The sequence below is a fragment of the Epinephelus fuscoguttatus genome, linkage group LG14, assembly GCF_011397635.1.
Source record: "Epinephelus fuscoguttatus linkage group LG14, E.fuscoguttatus.final_Chr_v1".
In the NCBI taxonomy this organism is placed as follows: domain Eukaryota; kingdom Metazoa; phylum Chordata; class Actinopteri; order Perciformes; family Serranidae; genus Epinephelus; species Epinephelus fuscoguttatus.
The window spans coordinates 42,707,596-42,727,102 of NC_064765.1; the positions used below are offsets into that span (position 1 = coordinate 42,707,596).

General features: G+C 43.0%; 1 protein-coding gene across 11 annotated transcripts in view; it reads left to right on the forward strand.

Moving 5' to 3' along the window:
- nrxn3a (neurexin 3a) overlaps nucleotides 1-19,507 on the forward strand; it is a 735,897-nt gene that overhangs the window by 584,405 nt on the left and 131,985 nt on the right. For all 11 annotated transcript variants that reach the window (XR_007450902.1, XR_007450903.1, XM_049596227.1 and 8 more), the window contains one exon: nucleotides 13,333-13,504. Coding sequence is in view for 9 of the 11 variants with exons in the window: in XM_049596227.1 (XP_049452184.1) it covers nucleotides 13,333-13,504 (172 nt within the window). In the remaining 2 variants the exon portion in view is untranslated. The remainder of the gene's footprint in view (nucleotides 1-13,332; nucleotides 13,505-19,507) is intronic.

Below are 19,507 nucleotides of genomic sequence, written 5' to 3' on the forward strand. Positions count from 1 at the left end.
TGCATGTAGCATCTGTCAACCCTCCTGACAAAAAGTTATTAAAAGAATTTTGATTGTCCAAAAAATGGCCAAAATATAAAACAACAAATTCCTGCACATTGTTTTCAAAACAGACAGTCTTTCATATCTTGACCAAATATAGTCTGATTACCACAATATTTTTGCTAATTGTGTTCCATGGCCCGATTTGTGCAAAATTCGGTACAAATCGGCCAATAGGTGACACTCTGGTGCCAGTCTAATTAGTGTGAATGGAAGTAAATTGAAAAATCTTCAAATCCTATTCAAAACTCATCGACTTTCAACCTCTTCTTGTCCCTCATACTTTGAGCTAGAGACACCATGTCAACTTTTAAAGAGCAAGAAGACCTTGAACTATTGGCCATGTATTCAGCTTCTACTTTTTGGAAAAATACATATGTGGGTTGGATGCCTACCTGTATACTGGAAATGTAAGAGATAATTCTTTATTTATTTATTACAGCTGACAAGACTTCTCGGTGCACGCCCCCTGACGGCAGCATGCCCCGACGCGTGTGGACTGCGAGGGCCCGTTCATCGCTGCTTGCAGCTTTAATTATTATTATTCTTTACCGGACTTTGTTCCCCAGTTTCGCCCCTTTCCCAAATTTCAAAATGTGGGTGATTGCACATGGTCGACGCGAAATAGCGCCCCCTACAAATTTTCAAAACCCCTCCCCCTTGGGGTTAGTTTGTCGTAGGCAAACGAAATTTGGTACGCACATGTATCATACCAAGACACACAGAAAAGTCTCTTGACATCATGGTAAAATCCCAACAGGAAGTCGGCCATTTTGTTTTGAATTGTTTTGTTACGGCGATTTCCACAACTTAAATTTGAACAAACTCCTCCTAGGGATTTCGTCTGATTGACTTCAAATTGGCTACAGATCATCCTGAGGACATGCTGATCAAAAGTTATTAAAAGCTTTTCTGTATGTCATGGGGCGTGGCCGCAAGGGCATGACAAATTTTGGTGACTTTTCGTTTTCTTGCCATCAAATTTCAAACGGCTCTCCCGCCTACATACTTGATCTCAGCAGCGTCAAACTTGCTGGACATGCCCCGAACGCCCAGATATGTTAATATCCCACCTTACTCATAGCGCCCCCAAGTGGTAACAGGAAGTGATTAGTTTTTACTTTTACATGTACTAATGCCACAAACTTGACTGCATCAACTTCGTTCCACTACTAATGAATGCAGAACAAGTTGGTGAAGCTACCTTATGAATGCTGTGCAGCTAAGTCTAATGGTGTCTGTGCGGCAGCGTGGGGACTATCAATCCCTCGCCACCAAATACGTTTGCCATTTTGATGGCTTCAACGACCTCATCTCCTCATGAAAATTGATACACAGGTCAAGAATGGCGAGCTCTTACATCTGATAGGGGCGTCACCCATGGGGGGGACAAAATGCATCCATAGCAATGCATCCCCCCTGAAATTTTCAAAAACCCCTCTGCATAGAGGTTTTTTTGGAGTAGGAAGATGAAAATTGGTACACATGTGTATGTCACCCAGCTGCACAAAAAAAGTCTCTGCCACCAATGGTCTACTCCAAACAGTCAGCCATTTTGATTTAAACTTTTCATTTTGGTGGTGATTTTGTGATTTCGACACCTTTCATTTTAACGAACTCCTTCTACAGATTTTGTTCAATCAACATCACATTTGATACAAAAGTTATTAAAAGCTTTTCTCTATGTGAAGGGGCGTGGCCGCTATGGCGTCGCCCTCGCCATCAAATATGTTTGGCTTTTTGATGGCTTCAGTGGCCTCATATCCTCATGAAAATTGATATACTGGTCAAGAATGGCGAACTCTTACATCTGATAGGAACGTTGCCCATGGGGGGGACAAAATGCCTCTATAGCGCCCTCTTGAAATTTTCAAAAACCCCTCACCATAGGGGTTTTTTTGGAGTAGGAAGTTGAAACGTCACAATATGTCAGGGTTAATTTACTCTGAGTTTTCACACAACCGCTTCAGTGATGCGTGCTGCTGCCCCCCCGCAGTGGCGTGAGAGAGGGCCCAATCACAGCTGCTTGCAGCTTTAATTTATACATTATTATTTCATAGCATGGAGAATGCGCAAGCCATGTGTTGTCCACTAGAGCGTTTTGGAGTCATTTGATGGTGTGTTTGATTAGTTTTGAGGGAAAGAGGGGCCTGTACCGTTCACCTCCATTTCAGCGGGCAGCTCTGCCCCACTGATCTCAGAACAGCAGGCACTGACAATTAAAGGTAATGTACCGACTCATATGAGTATAGGGATTACGGCAATAGGGGAATTTGCCAAAATGTCATACTATCTCTTTAAGTCTTAACTCATGGACGTGCCCAGGGAAAATAAAAAGCCCACACTAGTCAAGTGCTGAACATGTTGCAGAATGTCAAAAAGCAAAGGAAAGGAACGAGCGGAGGTTTTTTCTGTGGCGGAGCAAACGCTCCTTATGAAAGTGTATGAGGACTATTAGGACATGATTAGGAACAAAGGCAATACTGCAGCAATTAATAAAGCAAGGGAGGTGGCATGGCAGAATATTGCCGACAGGCTAAATGCGTAAGTGACAAAGAAAATTAAGCATTTCAGCATAATATCATGTTCTATAAATCCCACATCAAAGGGACAAAATATATGTACACGAGAATACTTATTAAATCTAACAGTTCAAGTATGCCTAATGAAATTCACCAAATGTGTAAATTAATATTCGTGATAGACTATTTATCACATTTATCTACTGATTCCTATGTAAAGTTCAGATGATGCATTTAAAATCAAACTATTTTATGTGAATCATCACATTTATCACATAATTGATTGTAGATTATGACATTTTTGAAATGATCAGTTTATAGGAAATACTCACATGACATTTATCTATTGATTGTAGAAAATGACATTTAGCAAACCCAAATCCATCAATTCAGTGGAGATTAGGAAACCTATTAAGTGAATGCAGATGAGAGTGAATCAGTTATCTATTTCTCATCATTTGGGAGTCAACTGTAAGCTCTATCCCTTGATATATCAAAATAAGGAAAATCCCCTTAAATGTATGGAATGTGCTATAGGATAAGAAACAGACAGACCACAGTGGTGTGTGTCCCATCTTCATCACTCACTGTTATGTCTCAACAGAAGCAGCCTCAGTAGCCAGAGGAGGATTTGGCGACTTGGCAGCAGGTCAAGATAAGACATAAGAATATCCTGCTTGCTCTGTCTTTGTGTCTCTCTGGGTGTGTCCCTCTCCTTCTCTTGGATGCACGCCTTATGTGGCCATTGTCTGTTGACCTTAATAGGCTGTGAATTTGCTGGCCAATTGGAAACAGAGTGGGGTGGGGATGGGAGGGCAATCACATATTCGTGTGTTTGGTGTACATGTACAATCTTTCTTTAATGCCTCAGTTTCATTTTATTATAGTTTAGTTGTTATTAGTTTGATTTTGGCTTTACTGTTTTTTAATTATCTTATTTTTATTACTTTTTAATTTGTTTTTTAAGTTAATGTTTTTTGATGATGTTATATATTTTATGATCTACATATTATTTTATCATGACAGTTGTGAGTGTGTGAAAGCACTGGCAGAACTGTCTTTTAGGTGTCTGTTCTTGTCTATTTACCATGGTTACTAGGCTGGGATTCAGGTTAACCACCTTGATGGAACGGAGTTGTGGCTCAGGTTGATGGAACGGAAACCGGAGTTTAGCTCGATGTATCAGGCTTAGCCAGAACTATGGTTTCCATGGTTACCGATGTGAGGCTAATCTTAGCCACTTTGATGGAACAGAACTCTGGCTCACATTAGTCAGACTTGGCCATTTAAAGGTACATTCTCACTGCCGCGATGTGGAAATGCAGGACGGCTTTGCGGAATATTCGTACAGCGCTTTTCCGCATTCAAACCATATACACAGGCGCGGTACGGACACGGTGCGGAATTTCACATCGTTGAGTTCCAGTTCCGCGCAGTGTGAACAGGTGTGGGTGAACATGGACGAGAGTAGTAGCAGCAGCATCTGCAGCAAGCTAGCTACCAAGCTGGACAATGGACTGCCAGACGTTGTCCTTTAATTCATTGTTCATAAAATCATCCTGTCTTTTATCAAAAAGGACGGGGTGCTGTGAAACGAGGTTTATCAACCTTTCTCACATACTATCCCGACTGGCTGGATTTTGGACTCTCCCAGGTCTGCGCGACTATAAACAAACAATTTCATTGGCCCAGCTGTGTAGTTCCACCGGCGAATTCCGCGGGGGGTCAGTCTGGGCCGAAACTTTTTCACCTCACGAAAGTTCCGCCCTGGTGTGCAAACTTCCATAAGAATCCATGAAATCAACTTTTATATTTTTCCGCAAGAATAATCTGCGCGGATATTTGCCCTCAGTGAGAATGGACTTTAAAGGGATAGTGCACCCAAAAATGAAAATTCAGCCATTATCTACTCACCCATATGCCGATGGAGGCCCTGGTGAAGTTTTAGAGTCCTCACATCCCTCGCAGAGATCGGCGGGGGCAGCGGCTAGCACACCTAATGGCAGACGGCGCCCCAGACTAACATCCAAGAACACAAAATTTAATCCACAAAGTATCTCCCTACTACTCATCCGTAGTGATCCAAGTGTGCTGCAGCCCCGACATAAAAAGTTGTTTCGAAAAACGTCATATGAGCTCTGTTTGTAGCCTCACCGTAGCCTGTAGCTCTGACTGCTTCTCTGTGCTCTGCGCTCACGTGTGCGCACTTGCGCGCGACCAGCGAAAGCATGAACTTTGCTCACCCGTGTTTAAATCACGTGACACGTGCACCTCACAGGGAGACAGCAGTAACCACAGAGCTAAAAGATAATTTGCACTACGATCTTTTAGCAAAGGACAGCCCAACATGTCTGAAGACTTTGAAATTGAGAAGGAAGAGCATTTCTTTGTTGAGCCGTATTTGTTTGAGCCCGAGTATACGGACGGAACTCAGGCTACTGAACAAAGCAGCCGCTGCAGCTCATGAGCCTCAGCCAGCCGCAGAATCGAGCACTGGAAACCTGGTGGTGTAGTTGTTTCAAATGCAAAGCAATGCCAGCGGATGAGGAAAGTCTTTGCTGCTCAGACTGGGAATTGGCGATGCCTGCACTTGAGAATCTGAACATCAGTACTGACGAGACTGCTGCTCTTCAGAGACTGTGCATCACCGATCACCCTGAGTGCGCACACGTGATCGCGGATCACAGAGAAGCAGTCAGAGCCACAGGCTACAGTGAGGCTAAAAACAGAGTTCATATGACGTTTTTCGAAACAACTTTTTATGTCGTGGCTGCAGCACACTTGGATTACTACGGATGAGCAGTATGGACATACTTTGTGGATTCAATTTTGTGTTCTTGGACGTTTGTCTGGGACGCCATCTGCCATTAGGTGTGCTAGCCGCTGCCCCCCGCCAATCTCCGCAAGTGATGAACTTTACCAGGGCCTCCATCGGCATATGGGTGAGTAGATAATGGATGAATTTTCATTTTTGGGTGCACTATCCCTTTAAGCATGGATTTGCCTTTAGCCTGCTTGATGGAAAACCCCCCTGGGTGCATTGGTTTCTGAAATTCTGTCAATTTCTGCTTCTCTCACGTGCATTTCTTTTTATAAAAAAAATCCACTGCAGTTTTCACAGGAAATTTAACGTTTACATACACATTGGTACAACACCATGAACTGACTTTTTTTCCCTTCAACAACAAACACACATGGCTGGGCTGAAACAACAAAAACTTGTGGTTAGGTTTAGGCAACAAAAGAACGTGGTTTAGGAAAAAAAGAACAGGGTTTTGAAAGTCAGATCGGATGAAAGTCGGTGTTTGTTGGACCCATCCACCACCCCTCCCAGTGGTGGATGCCAGTCGGACGCCACTGGGCGCCGTTAAACTATAACATCAGCATGATATAAAGCCAGTTGTCGTTAAGGTCAGATTAGAAGCAGAATGTGTGGTGGCGAAAAGGCTTAGGAATGTCAGACAGTTAAAGTTACAATGTGTAATTTACGTGGTTGTTTATTAGCAAATAACAACTATTGCTTTCATAAATATATATTTACTAAAGTGTAATGCAATTCACATACAAATGGAAGCTTTCTCGTAGGCTTAGAATGATTTCTCTATATATACACAGGCAGGGCACGGTCTGATGGAGGCTGCCTTCTTGCGTCGCCATTTTTGAATACAGTGGCCGAAAGGGATATACGCACTTTGCCTTTTGAGTTTACCTAGAACTTGCCATCACTGGAGACGGTTAAGGTGAAGATCAATCCGGGTCGCTTCTGCATGAACCTGCTTTGTACTTTTATGATTCTGTCGCACTTTAAATGGAGGACCACACACATGTTTTGCCCCGTAAGAGGGAAACCACGCCACCAAATAAAAGAAAAAGATCAGATAAGTGAGGACGGGACAAAACGTGAGTGAATATCGGCGTTGTTTATTCCAGGTGGAAAAAACTCCTGAAGGAGAAGGATTTCACAAGGGATGTGGAGGTTGCCTGCTTTCTGCTAGACAGGTAATTCATGCTTCATGTTTGCAACCACTTTTCCCTCTCGTCTAAGTTCGAGTGACGGCTAACGTCACGTTTACGTGCTAACGTTATCCTAGCCTTGGCTAATGTTATCCCAGAGCTACAGCTAAATGGTTAGCCTAGCCTACAGCCTAATCTGTTGATTCCTCTCGCACTGCTGCGAAGGCTGTCACCCTGTTCTCCTTCTCTTCCCTCTGTGTAGCCGAGACACACCTCTTCGCCTGGTCGTTCCTGCACCGCGTCTACCCCCACGCCCCCTACCTCTCCTTGGTCTTCCTCCTTTCCCTCTCCCTCTTCCTCATCTCCCTGTGTCCTGTGGAAAAACACTCTGGAAACGCATATATTATAATCGTACCAACCTACAGTATATTTGCCGCACTGTGCCGTGACTATCACATACAACATGTTATTTTAGCATTACTGTGCTAATGCTCATGTTACCAAAACAATTAGAAATAAAACACTCCTAACATATAACTCTAACATACAGTACAGGCCAAAAGTTTGGACACACCTTCTCATTCAATGCGTTGACTATTTACATTGTAGATTCTCACTGAAGGCATCAAAACTATGAATGAACACATGTGGAGTTATGTACTTAACAAAAAAAGGTGAAGTAACTGAAAACATGTTTTATACTCTAGTTTCTTCAAAATAGCCACCCTTTGCTCTGATTACTGCTTTGCACACTCTTGGCATTCTCTCGATGAGCTTCAAGAGGTAGTCACCTGAAATGGTTTCCACTTCACAGGTGTGCCTTATCAGGGTTAATTAGTGGAATTTCTTGCTTTATCAATGGGGTTGGGACCATCAGTTGTGTTGTGCAGAAGTCAGGTTAATACACAGCCGACAGCACTATTGGACAACTGTTAAAATTCATATTATGGCAAGAACCAATCAGCTAACTAAAGAAAAACGAGTGGCCATCATTACTTTAAGAAATGAAGGTCAGTCAGTCCAGAAAATTGCAAAAACTTTAAATGTGTCCCCAAGTGGAGTCGCAAAAACCATCAAGCGCTACAACGAAACTGGCACACATGAGGACCGACCCAGGAAAGGAAGACCAAGAGTCACCTCTGCTTCTGAGGATAAGTTCATCCGAGTCACCAGCCTCAGAAATGGCAAGTTAACAGCAGCTCAGATCAGAGACCAGATGAATGCCACACAGAGTTCTAGCAGCAGACCCATCTCTAGAACAACTGTTAAGAGGAGACTGTGCGAATCAGGCCTTCATGGTCAAATAGCTGCTAGGAAACCACTGCTAAGGAGAGGCAACAAGCAGAAGAGATTTGTTTGGGCCAAGAAACACAAGGAATGGACATTAGACCAGTGGAAATCTGTGCTTTGGTCTGATGAGTCCAAATTTGAGATCTTTGGTTCCAACTGCCGTGTCTTTGTGAGACGCAGAAAAGGTGAACGGATGGATTCCACATGCCTGGTTCCCACTGTGAAGCATGGAGGAGGTGTGATGGTGTGGGGGTGTTTTGCTGGTGACACTGTTGGGGATTTATTCAAAATTGAAGGCACACTGAACCAGCATGGCTACCACAGCATCCTGCAGCGACATGCCATCCCATCCGGTTTGTGTTTAGTTGGATGATCATTTATTTTTCAACAGGACAATGACCCCAAACACACCTCCAGGCTGTGTAAGGGCTATTTGACCAAGAAGGAGAGTGATGGAGTGCTGCGGCAGATGACCTGGCCTCCACAGTCACCGGACCTGAAATCGAGATGGTTTGGGGTGAGCTGGACCGCAGAGTGAAGGCAAAGGGGCCAACAAGTGCTAAACACCTCTGGGAACTCCTTCAAGACTGTTGGAAAACCATTTCAGGTGACTACCTCTTGAAGCTCATCGAGAGAATGCCAAGAGTGTGCAAAGCAGTAATCAGAGCAAAGGGTGGCTATTTTGAAGAAACTAGAATATAAAACATGTTTTCAGTTATTTCACCTTTTTTTGTTAAGTACATAACTCCACATGTGTTCATTCATAGTTTTGGTGCCTTCAGTGAGAATCTACAATGTAAATAGTCATGAAAATAAAGAAAACGCATTGAATGAGAAGGTGTGTCCAAACTTTTGGCCTGTACTGTATATCTCTCAGATAACCTATATTTCACTGGTAAGCTATAACATATTATACAGCAGTTAGTTCCGGCCCTGCAATCTGATTGGTCGAGAGACAGTAAAACCGTGATGATATTGGAGTACAACATCACGGTTATTTCACTCTGTATGTATCACTCCGCCTCACAGCTGATTGCAATCAACAATTAAATCAAAACTGACGGTTAGTGTTAGTTAGGTCAGCAGCTGTGCTGTAGGCTAATTAATTCATCCACTGTCAAACAGCCAAAAATATGGATTTATTTCCTAAAATAAGTTTTGAATTGAACTATGAATGGTCATCAGAGGAAGATGAGGGAGAGGAGAAGCTGAATCCATCTGAGCACACATCCAGGTTTGTCAGTGTTTCATCAGTGGAGCTCAATGACTTGGAGAAAAGCAACATACTGTCAGATCAGAAGGCAGAGTCGGCTGTGCCTGTGAAGCGACAGTCCTTATTTCACCGGCTGCACAATTAATGGAAATGTGCAGATAAATGTGTATAAAGAGTAAGTGCCTGGCGCACCATGTCTGTGTTACATAGCAACGGTGACAGCGGAGTCCTGAGGGAACTATTTTTGTTGGCGGAAGACAAATAAAATGCTTAAATTATCTATTTTGTCCTCATTTTTCAACATTTCTTAATCAGCCTTGCTTATTTAACTGTTGAACTGTTGTATAAAAGCAATATCACACTCGAGCTCGTGATGTTGTACGACCGAATCACAGCCGTGACGATATCACAGTACAACATCACTCCCTCTTGTGTGATATTGCTTAATCGTAACATGGTTTAGATTCCTAAATAAATATTCACCTCGTCGCTAGATACTCCTGAAAAACTCGAAAAACTCTGCTGTCTGCGCAAGGCTTTTTCTCCTACGATGCCACTGTCACTTACCCGACGGGAGGGGTGAGTGAGTGAGTGCGAGTGAGAGCTGCAATCTAGAATCTGACCGCTGATGTCACTGTTATTCACCATTTTTACACAATGAGGCTTTAAGGTCAGATCAGAAGCAGAATATGTACTTAGACTGAACAACCTTCAATGTGGGCAGAATGTTCCAAAACAATACACACACACACACGCACACACACACACACACACACACACACACACACACACACACAGAAAGTTAGGTAGGATGTCTATCTAAGAAGAAGTATAAGAATGTTTGGGGGGCTGTCTCGTTGCGGTGTGTGAAGTTGTAAGCTGTATTTACAATAAAATACATGGTAAAGGCTGTGAACTGACCTCATGTAATCGAGTCGTTTTTAAGACCCATTTTGATTTTGATGACTTTGGAATGAGACTGGGTTCAATAACACACTGCTCATAAAATTAAGGGAACACTTAATAACACCAGACAAGTTAAACATCAGGGAGATCAATTTGCCCATTTGGGAAGCATGGGTGATTGTGGATCTATTTCACCTGCTTTGGTGCAAATGAAAGTGACAACAGGTGCAATGGAGAGGCTAAAGCAAGACAACCTCCAAAACAGGGAGTGGTTTTGCATGTGGTAGCCACAGACAGTTGCTCTCTACTTATCCTTCCTGACTGATTCTTCTCTAATTTTGTATTCTGTTACTGTCCTTGTCACTACTGCTAGCATGAGGCAGTACCTGCAACCCAATCAGATTGCAAAGGTAGTCCAGGTCCTCCAGGATGGCACATCCATATGTGCGGTTGCAAGAAGGTTTGCTGTGTCTCCCAGCACAGTCTCAAGAGCATGGAGGAGATACCAGGAGACAGGACCTTACACAAGGAGAGCTTGACAGGGCTGTAGTAGGGCATCAACCCAGCAGGAGGACCTGTATCCACTCCTTTGTGTGAGGAAGAACAGGAGGAGCACTGCCAGAGCCCTACAAAATGACCTCCAGCAGGCTACTTATGTGCATGTTTGTGACCAAACTGTAAGACTCGATAAGGGTGGAATGAGGGCCCAACATCCTCTGGTGGGAACTATGCTCACAGCCCAGCACTGTGCAGCTCAATTGGCATTCGCCAGAGAACCCCAGAATTGGCAGGCCACTGGCGCCTTGTTGTCTTCACAGATGAGATTATACTGACTACCTGTGACAGGTGAGAAAGAGTCTGGAGACACCGTGGTGAACATTATGCTGCCTGTTACATCATCCAGCATGACCAGTTTGGTGGTGGGTCAGTGATGGTCTGGGGAGGCATATCCTTGAAGGGTCGCACAGACCTCCATGCCATAGCCAATGGTACCTTGACTGAGCTTACACTGGTGCAGTGGGCCCGGGTTCCTCCTGGTGCAGGACAATGCACAATGTCTCATGTAGCTAGAGTGTATAGGCACTTCCTGGATGATGAAGGCATTGATGTCATCGGCTGGCCCTCTTGTTCCCCTAACCTAAATCCAATTAAGCACCTATGGGATGTTATTTACTGGTGCATCCAACACCACCAAACAGAAAAACAGACTGTCCAGGAGCTCAGTGTTGCCCTGTTTCAGGTCTGGGAGGAGATCCCCCAGGACACCATCCGCTGACTCAACAGGAGCATGCTTAGACGTTTTGGGGAGTACATACAGGCATGCAGGGGCCATACACATTAATGAATCGCATTATGAGTTGTTCATTCATGCAAGTTGGAACAGCCTGTGATTCAATTTTTTATTCTTGGTGTAATTTGGAATTCAGCCCTCAGTGGGTTGATGCCTTTGGTTACCATTTAACGTTGTTATGTCATTTTGTTCTCAACAAATTATACAATGTACATTTTTTTGTATTTGGAAGCAGTTTAAATGTGAAATTTGTGGTAGATTTTATTTTGTTGTACTATTAATATTGTATACAGAATATGAATCGCACTCTGAGTTACAATTGATGAATACCAATGAATAATACATCTCTCTCTCTCTCTCTCTCTCTCTCTCTATATATATATATATATGTATTAGGACAATGTTGCCCACCCCTAGTACAAACACAAGTTGATGACCAGTTTGATTGTAACTAGTGTCTGTGTACACAGTCAAGAGTTTCTTGAGAGCTCTTGAGAGACCCCTATACATTTCATCCAGGGCTGCACTGACTTTGTTGGATACTGAGCCCTGGGGAAAGAAAAAGAACTGTCAAAAGACCTGTGAGGAAAAAGTTGTTGAACTTTACAAATCAGGAAAAGAATATATAAGGATATCCAAAGACTGTAATGCCAATAAGCAGTGTTCAAACTCTGATAAAGAACTGGAAACTTAGGGGTTCTGGTGATACTAAGAAATGGTCAGGTAGGACAACAAAGATTTCAGTCACAACTTCAAGAGAAACTTTTTCAGGATGCAAAGAAAAACCCACAAGCAACTTAATCTGAGATACAGGCCTCTGCAAAAAAGTGGTATGGCTGTTGAATCATGCACAATAAGAAGGTACAGTGAAGTTTCCAGAAGAAGGCTGTTACAGCGTCAATGCCACAAAACAGCCCACTTACAATATGCAAAACAGCACCCGGACAAGCCTCAAAAATCCACAACAAAGTAATTTGGAGTGATGACACTAAAATTTAACTTTCTGGTCACATCCAAAAACACTACATTTGGAGAGGAGTCAACAAGGCCTATGACAAAAGGTACACCATCCCGACTGTGAAGCATGGAGGTGGATCTCCGATGTTTTGGATATGTTTGAGCTACAACGGCACGCAGGGAATTTAGCCAAAATTAATGGCAGGATGAATGCAACAAGTTTTCAGAAAATACTGGAGGACAATTTGCATTCATCAGCCCAGAAGTTGCGCATGGGATGCACTCGGACATTCCAACATGACAATTATCCAAAACACAATGCCAAGTTGGCCCTTCAGTGGCTACAGCAGAGAAAAGTAAGGGTTCAGAAATGGCAATCACAGTCATCTCCTGACCTCAGTGTCATGAGCCACTTTGGGAAGATCTTAAATGTGCAGTTCATGCAAGACAACCCAAGAATTTACAAGACCTGGAGGCTTTTTGCCAAGATGAATGGGCAGCTTTACCACCAGAGAAAATAAAGGCCCCCATCCACAAGTATCACAAAAGACTGCAAGCTGTCATTGATGCTTAAGGGAACAACACACAGTATTGAGAATTGAGGCTATGTAAACTTTCAAATGGAGATCGTGTCAGCATTTTCTTTATTGCTATGTTTTATTTACAGATTGTAAAATGATGTGATGCTTTATAGTTTATTCTGAAGCCCATTAAATATAGAAGGAATGTGTTTTGCCTGATCACTCATGTTTTGTTTACAGAATGATACACATCTTACAAATTCTGCCAGGGAATGTAAACTTACGAGCACAACTGTATTTTTCTGAATAAGAAGTCTCCTGGATGAGAGGTGAAATGTCTTCGAGTAACTCAAGCAAGTCCAATTGCCTACGATATAGCATTAAGAGCTAGTTACATGGAACATGACTGTGCATATAAACATCATTACAAATTATATAGAATATATATAAAAAAAGAAAACTTAAGGAGGAACTATAACAGTATTATTACATAAAAATTAAGAAATGAATTGCATGTGTTCAAGTGCACTGGCAGCTCTTTAACCAGGGGAGGCGAATACAAAAATTGAGTGTGTTTGGCTGACAAGTTCAAGTATAAGTCTGAATGATATACATAATTGTAATTTCTCATTTCAGCAACAAGGCAAAATTGGTGTGACATTCAACATTGGCACAGTGGATATCAGTGTGCAGGAAAGCAGTACCGCAGTGAATGATGGGAAGTATCATGTTGTTCGCTTCACCAGGAATGGCGGCAATGCTACGCTGCAGGTGGATAACTGGTCGATCAATGAACACTTCCCAACAGGTACAACACTATTCATCACACTAGTAAGCATAAGCAGTATGATATTGAGAGAGTAAAATACAAAAAAAATTTAAAAAGTTACCCTATGCTTTTTCTGAGCTTCACTAACAAAGACCACACCAATAAGATAACGATTTCAAATGCTGGGTAAGGATGAAGGGATGTAGTGTGAAGAATGAAGGGATGAGGGTTGAGGCATGAAGGGATGGAAGACCAAGGGTTGAGGGATGAAGGCTGGGTTCCTGGGTAGTCGACGAGTGCGATGATGAATGTTTTGGGTCAAAGGTAGGAATGCAGGAGGGATCCCGGGAGTGAAACTGAGTGGGGGAGTTGTTTCCTCATGAGCTCGGCTTCGGATAGAGTCCCCAAGAGAGCTTCAAGAGTGCATGGGAGTTTCCAATGTTATTGGATCATAGCACTGTTTGGATGTGTGCTGTTTACTAAAGAAGACAGGTTGGTGGGGATGGCTGAGTTTGTGTACGGTTGGGTGACTCCTGGCTTAGTGTGATCATCATGAAAGGGGATGTTGTCCAGGAAAATTTTGGGACTGGTGCTCCGGTTTTAGCTCCATCTTGCATGGTCAGTCAATCTTAGGTGATGATAGAGATGAAGTAGTTAATGAGTCTTAGCAGTGAAGAAGTTGGGCAGGAAGGAAATTTGAAAAGGTTAAGGGGGCTTTCGCGTCGGGGCCATTGGCCCAGATCTTTGCATGCTTAACCTCAGTCTAGTTCTTGGATAAGTGTGAAGAATTAATGCCGCATCAGGGAACATAACACTGACCCCTGTTCAAGTCCGCTTGAAAGGTTAGTCTCAGGAGTTCATGGTATGCAATATGGTTTCAGCACAGAATGTGCCAAGTGTTAAAATCAGCTACGCCAAAAACATGGAAATGGACTGCTGGGCAATCATATTATCGTATTTGGGGACAGCATGAATCAGTCGTACCTAATATGGAAACACTCGACAGAATTTGCTTGGTTGGCAGGGATGCCTGGATTGAGATGGGGTCAAGGGGAGTGGATGACGACAATGCCGAGGGAGAGAGGGGATTGAAGGGAAGGATGAGTCGGAGGGAAAATGAAGGTGGGTGAAGATAACGGAAACGAGGGCCTTCATGAATTGAAAGTTAATGATTTTTATGTTGAAAAGCAATGAAAATTCTGATTAAAGCAACTCTTACCGTCTTAAATTTGAACATCCACAACTCCCATCTCCCTCCAAAGACCTACTCCTCCATTACGTCCTCATTACGTCTATGATGGACATAGGCGTTGGCAAGGTAACGTTAGATACACTGAAGATGAACCAAGATAGTCGAATGCAACCCCAGAGTTTTAAAACTACAGTTACAGTGCTAACGTTAGATAGTAGCGTTAACATTACTAGTAAGTGGAAATGCACAAGAAAGATAACGTTAATGTTTCAGAGGCTATGCTACAGTAGGCTAACATTAGCCATTAGCAACTGGATGCTGTGTTGTCATATATAACGTTATGAACTGAACTTCTTTATGTCATTTTTATGCGCAGCACAAAATGAAATGACATTTCGCATACCCTAAGCAAAAAGAAACAAAACATTTAAAAACAATTTGTGCAACATATAAGAAAGAACATATAGTGCAATAGTAAGATGAAAGGGTTGACATTTTACAGTCAAAAACTCCACATCCTGAGAGCAGAACTGGGAGATCCTCTTCACATCACAGCACCATGAATTGTTTGTGTATATTGCTGGAGCTTACCAGATGATGCAGCCTCCCTGTCTGCTCTATGTAGCGTTAGCCCCGTTAGCTCAACACCGGAGTCTGATATGTTACTTCATCCATATCTCAATGAACACAAGGACGCAGCAGTCCCTCACTCCTCAGTGAGTGGAGTTCCACAGTTGGGTGTAATCCATTTTCGTGTTCAGTGAGCTGACGTTCGCCAGAAGGACGCTGGGAACAGCTGGTTTGATGGGGGGTTACACGAGCAGTTACGTCAGTCAGAGTCAATCGGTCCGAATGCAATGATTGATTTCTTAGAACCATATGAGAATGGTATAATTATGAGTTTTTATTTCTGGTGGAATTCACTTACATTTTAGTGTGCCATCAGCTTATTAATAGCATTTTAACCTAAACAAAGAAAAGTGTAAAATTTCCAGACAGGTAAGTGTTGCTTTAAGAGAAAGGAAATGGAAACAATATGTGTGAGGAGAAAAACAAGGTTTAAATAGTGAGGCGTGGTCCTGCACCCAGATTTAAGTCAACTTACTTCTCAGGAGTGAGAACAGAGAGAGAGAGTCGGAAGTATGAAGGTGCATTAGAAAAACTGGGACGAAGTGGAAGGTAGATGCATTAGGGTGAATTTGGAGCACTGCAGGAAGTGTCCAGCCACAGGGGCTGCATTGATTTACCTCTCGGGAGTGATAACGAGAGAGAGTCAAAAGTATGAAGTTGCATTGGAAAAACTGCGACGAAGTGGAGGGTCAAAAATGCATTGGGGCGAATTCGAAACACGGTCCGTAGATGCCATAGAGGGGTTGACTGGGGGAATAAGTAGCCTGAAGAGAATGGATGCAGGGCTAAGAAGGTCTTAAGTCGGTGTCAAGCATTTGCTGTAAAAGCAGAAACCTTTTGCAAGTGCTGGTTAACGTGAGAATGTATGTAGTGGTTTGCAACTGCCAGTGGCTAGAATAAGGAAAATCTGGTAGTTGTGGGTAGAGAAGGAAATTTTCTTTTTTATTATCATCATTATTATAATTATTATCATATTATGGATACAATGAGTGGTAAAACTGCAAATGAATGTGACATCTAGAGAGAAAAAGAGGAGCTGACGCTGGCTAGTAAGATGGGCTGTGTTTTGGACAAGATCGTTACGGATAGTTTTCTGTGAAGCTGATGGAAGGTTTACAGGTTGTGGAACTGACTAGACAGCTGTGACGATGTGATGAAGCCTTAAAATGCAGAGGTGACAAGAATGATGGAATGACCTGAGAGAGGACAAACACGTAGGGTTATTGTTTGTTTGTTAGTTTTTTTTACTTGTGTGGTTTCCTTTTGTACGAATTAAATGAGCAATGACTACTTGCGAGATTTCCCTTAATACATATTAAAAGAGCATTGGTAGAAGGAACCTGAGATTTGAGATTACTGTTTGCCAAACAAGCAAACAACAATTATTTCCTCTAACTGCATGTGACACTGAGAAACTTAAAACTTGAAACCATACAACCTGGCTCCCTGCTAGTGGGAGCTTATGGTACTGGCCGCTGCCCTTGAGAAGGTGGACTCTCTGTGACGTCACAGGCGGCAATCCGAGCATGGATGTGTCGGGCGAGGATCCTTAGATGCCGGCAGTTATGTAGGCATGGTTTTCAATGGAGCAGCACAGAGTTGGAACCTGGCTTATGACCACAGTTGCAGGGAATTCTTTTTCCTTCCGGGACACGCTGGAGACAGTCCACCATTTGGTCTCTGATGTTGTTTGGATTGTGATGTGGAGAATGCTGTTGCGTGAAGGAGGCCGGTGGAGAACGTGCACGTGCGGCTGTGCCAATGGTGACCGCAATTCTTGGCCCTCGTGGATGGAGGAGAGGATCGATCCGGAGTTGGAGAGAGTTTGTTTGGCAGATGGAAATGGGGAGCTGGCAAGGCCGAGGTATGGAAGCCATGGAATGCTTGTGGCTCTGCCTGGAAGTCTGTTTGTAGCTTGACTGCTGCGGGAATAACATGACTCGAGGATAATCGCTTTTGGGTGGATTTTGTCGATTTATATATTTGAAACAATGAAAACTAGCGTTTGTCTTACTTTTAGATTGAGGCAAGCCTGTGGTTAAACATGAAGCGCACACTTGGTTGTTGTGAGAAATGTGTCAAAGAGAAAGAGGTGTTCTTAAATACTATTGGGCGGAAATGTGATGTGTTTGAGGTGTGGTCTTTGTTCCCGAACCTAGTTTATAAGACTACATTGTGAAGTGACTAAAATATGTAGTATACCAACAAAGTATATAACATCCTGTCTGTGGCACATCTCCTGAACTTGGTCAAAGTGGTCAAAGCCACCTTCCGTCTTCTGACCACTCAAAGGGGTTCTACATTTAATGTCACATGGAACAGCCATTGGGAGCAATTTGGGGTTCAGTATCTTGCCCAAGGATACTTTGGCATGTGGACTGGAGGAGCTGGGGATCGAACCACTGGTCTTCCAATTAGTGAAGACCTGCTTTATTTCCTGAGCCACAGCCAGCCCACTTATATCTTTAACAATTAAAGATTTGGAGAAAAAAAAATGAATGACTGACATAGAAATCAACGGTAAACAAGTGATTATTCAAAATATGCACACTGATATGGCATATGATACATGCAGTTTAAATAAATATTTAAGCACAATGCAGAAATTATTTTTCAAGTCCCTGCTTATTTCTTTCTGCAGATGTGAACCTACCATTTTATAAACCAGATCTTTCATTGTCATCACCAGAAATAAAGCTATTGTCCAATTGCGCTAGAAAAAAGAAATTAAAAATTCAAGCTGCGAGCAGTGTTGGGTTGGACCTCACACTCGTGGCCGTTTCGACCTCCAGCTCAAGCAGATATTATTATTGGTAAGAGACAAAATGTCGAGAAAACAAGCAATGTCAAGGGTACGCAAGGTCATTTTTGGCAATAGAGGGACTTTATATTACAGTACATTACAATATACAGTACAGGCCAAAAGTTTGGACACACCTTCTCATTCAATGCGTTTTCTTTATTTTCATGACTATTTACATTGTAGATTCTCACTGAAGGCATCAAAACTATGAATGAACACATGTGGAGTTATGTACTTAACAAAAAAAGGTGAAATTACTGAAAACATGTTTTATATTCTAGTTTCTTCAAAATAGCCACCCTTTGCTCTGATTACTGCTTTGCACACTCTTGGCATTCTCTCCATGAGCTTCAAGAGGTAGTCACCTGAAATGGTTTTCCAACAGTCTTGAAGGAGTTCCCAGAGGTGTTTAGCACTTGTTGGCCCCTTTGCCTTCACTCTGCGGTCCAGCTCACCCCAAACCATCTCGGTTGGGTTCAGGTCCGGTGACTGTGGAGGCCAGGTCATCTGCCGCAGCACTCCATCACTCTCCTTCTTGGTCAAATAGCCCTTACACAGCCTGGAGGTGTGTTTGGGGTCATTGTCCTGTTGAAAAATAAATGATCGTCCAACTAAACGCATAAACCGGATAGGATGGCATGTCGCTGCAGGATGCTGTGGTAGCCATGCTGGTTCAGTGTGCCTTCAATTTTGAATAAATCCCCAACAGTGTCACCAGCAAAACACCCCACACCATCACACCTCCTCCTCCATGCTTCACAGTGGGAACCAGGCATGTGGAATCCATCCGTTCACCTTTCTGCGTCTCACAAAGACACGGCGGTTGGAACCAAAGATCTCAAATTTGGACTCATCAGACCAAAGCACAGATTTCCACTGGTCTAATGTCCATTCCTTGTGTTTCTTGGCCCAAACAAATCTCTTCTGCTTGTTGCCTCTCCTTAGCAGTGGTTTCCTAGCAGCTATTTGACCATGAAGGCCTGATTCGCGCAGTCTCCTCTTAACAGTTGTTCTAGAGATGGGTCTGCTGCTAGAACTCTGTGTGGCATTCATCTGGTCTCTGATCTGAGCTGCTGTTAACTTGCGGTTTCTGAGGCTGGTGACTCGGATGAACCTATCCTCAGAAGCAGAGGTGACTCTTGGTCTTCCTTTCCTGGGTCGGTCCTCATGTGTGCCAGTTTCGTTGTAGCACTTGATGGTTTTTGCGACTCCACTTGGGGACACATTTAAAGTTTTTGCAATTTTCCGGACTGACTGACCTTCATTATTTAAAGTAATGATGGCCACTCGTTTTTCTTTAGTTAGCTGATTGGTTCTTGCCATAATATGAATTTTAACAGTTGTCCAATAGTGCTGTCGGCTGTGTATTAACCTGACTTCTGCACAACACAACTGATGGTCCCAACCCCATTGATAA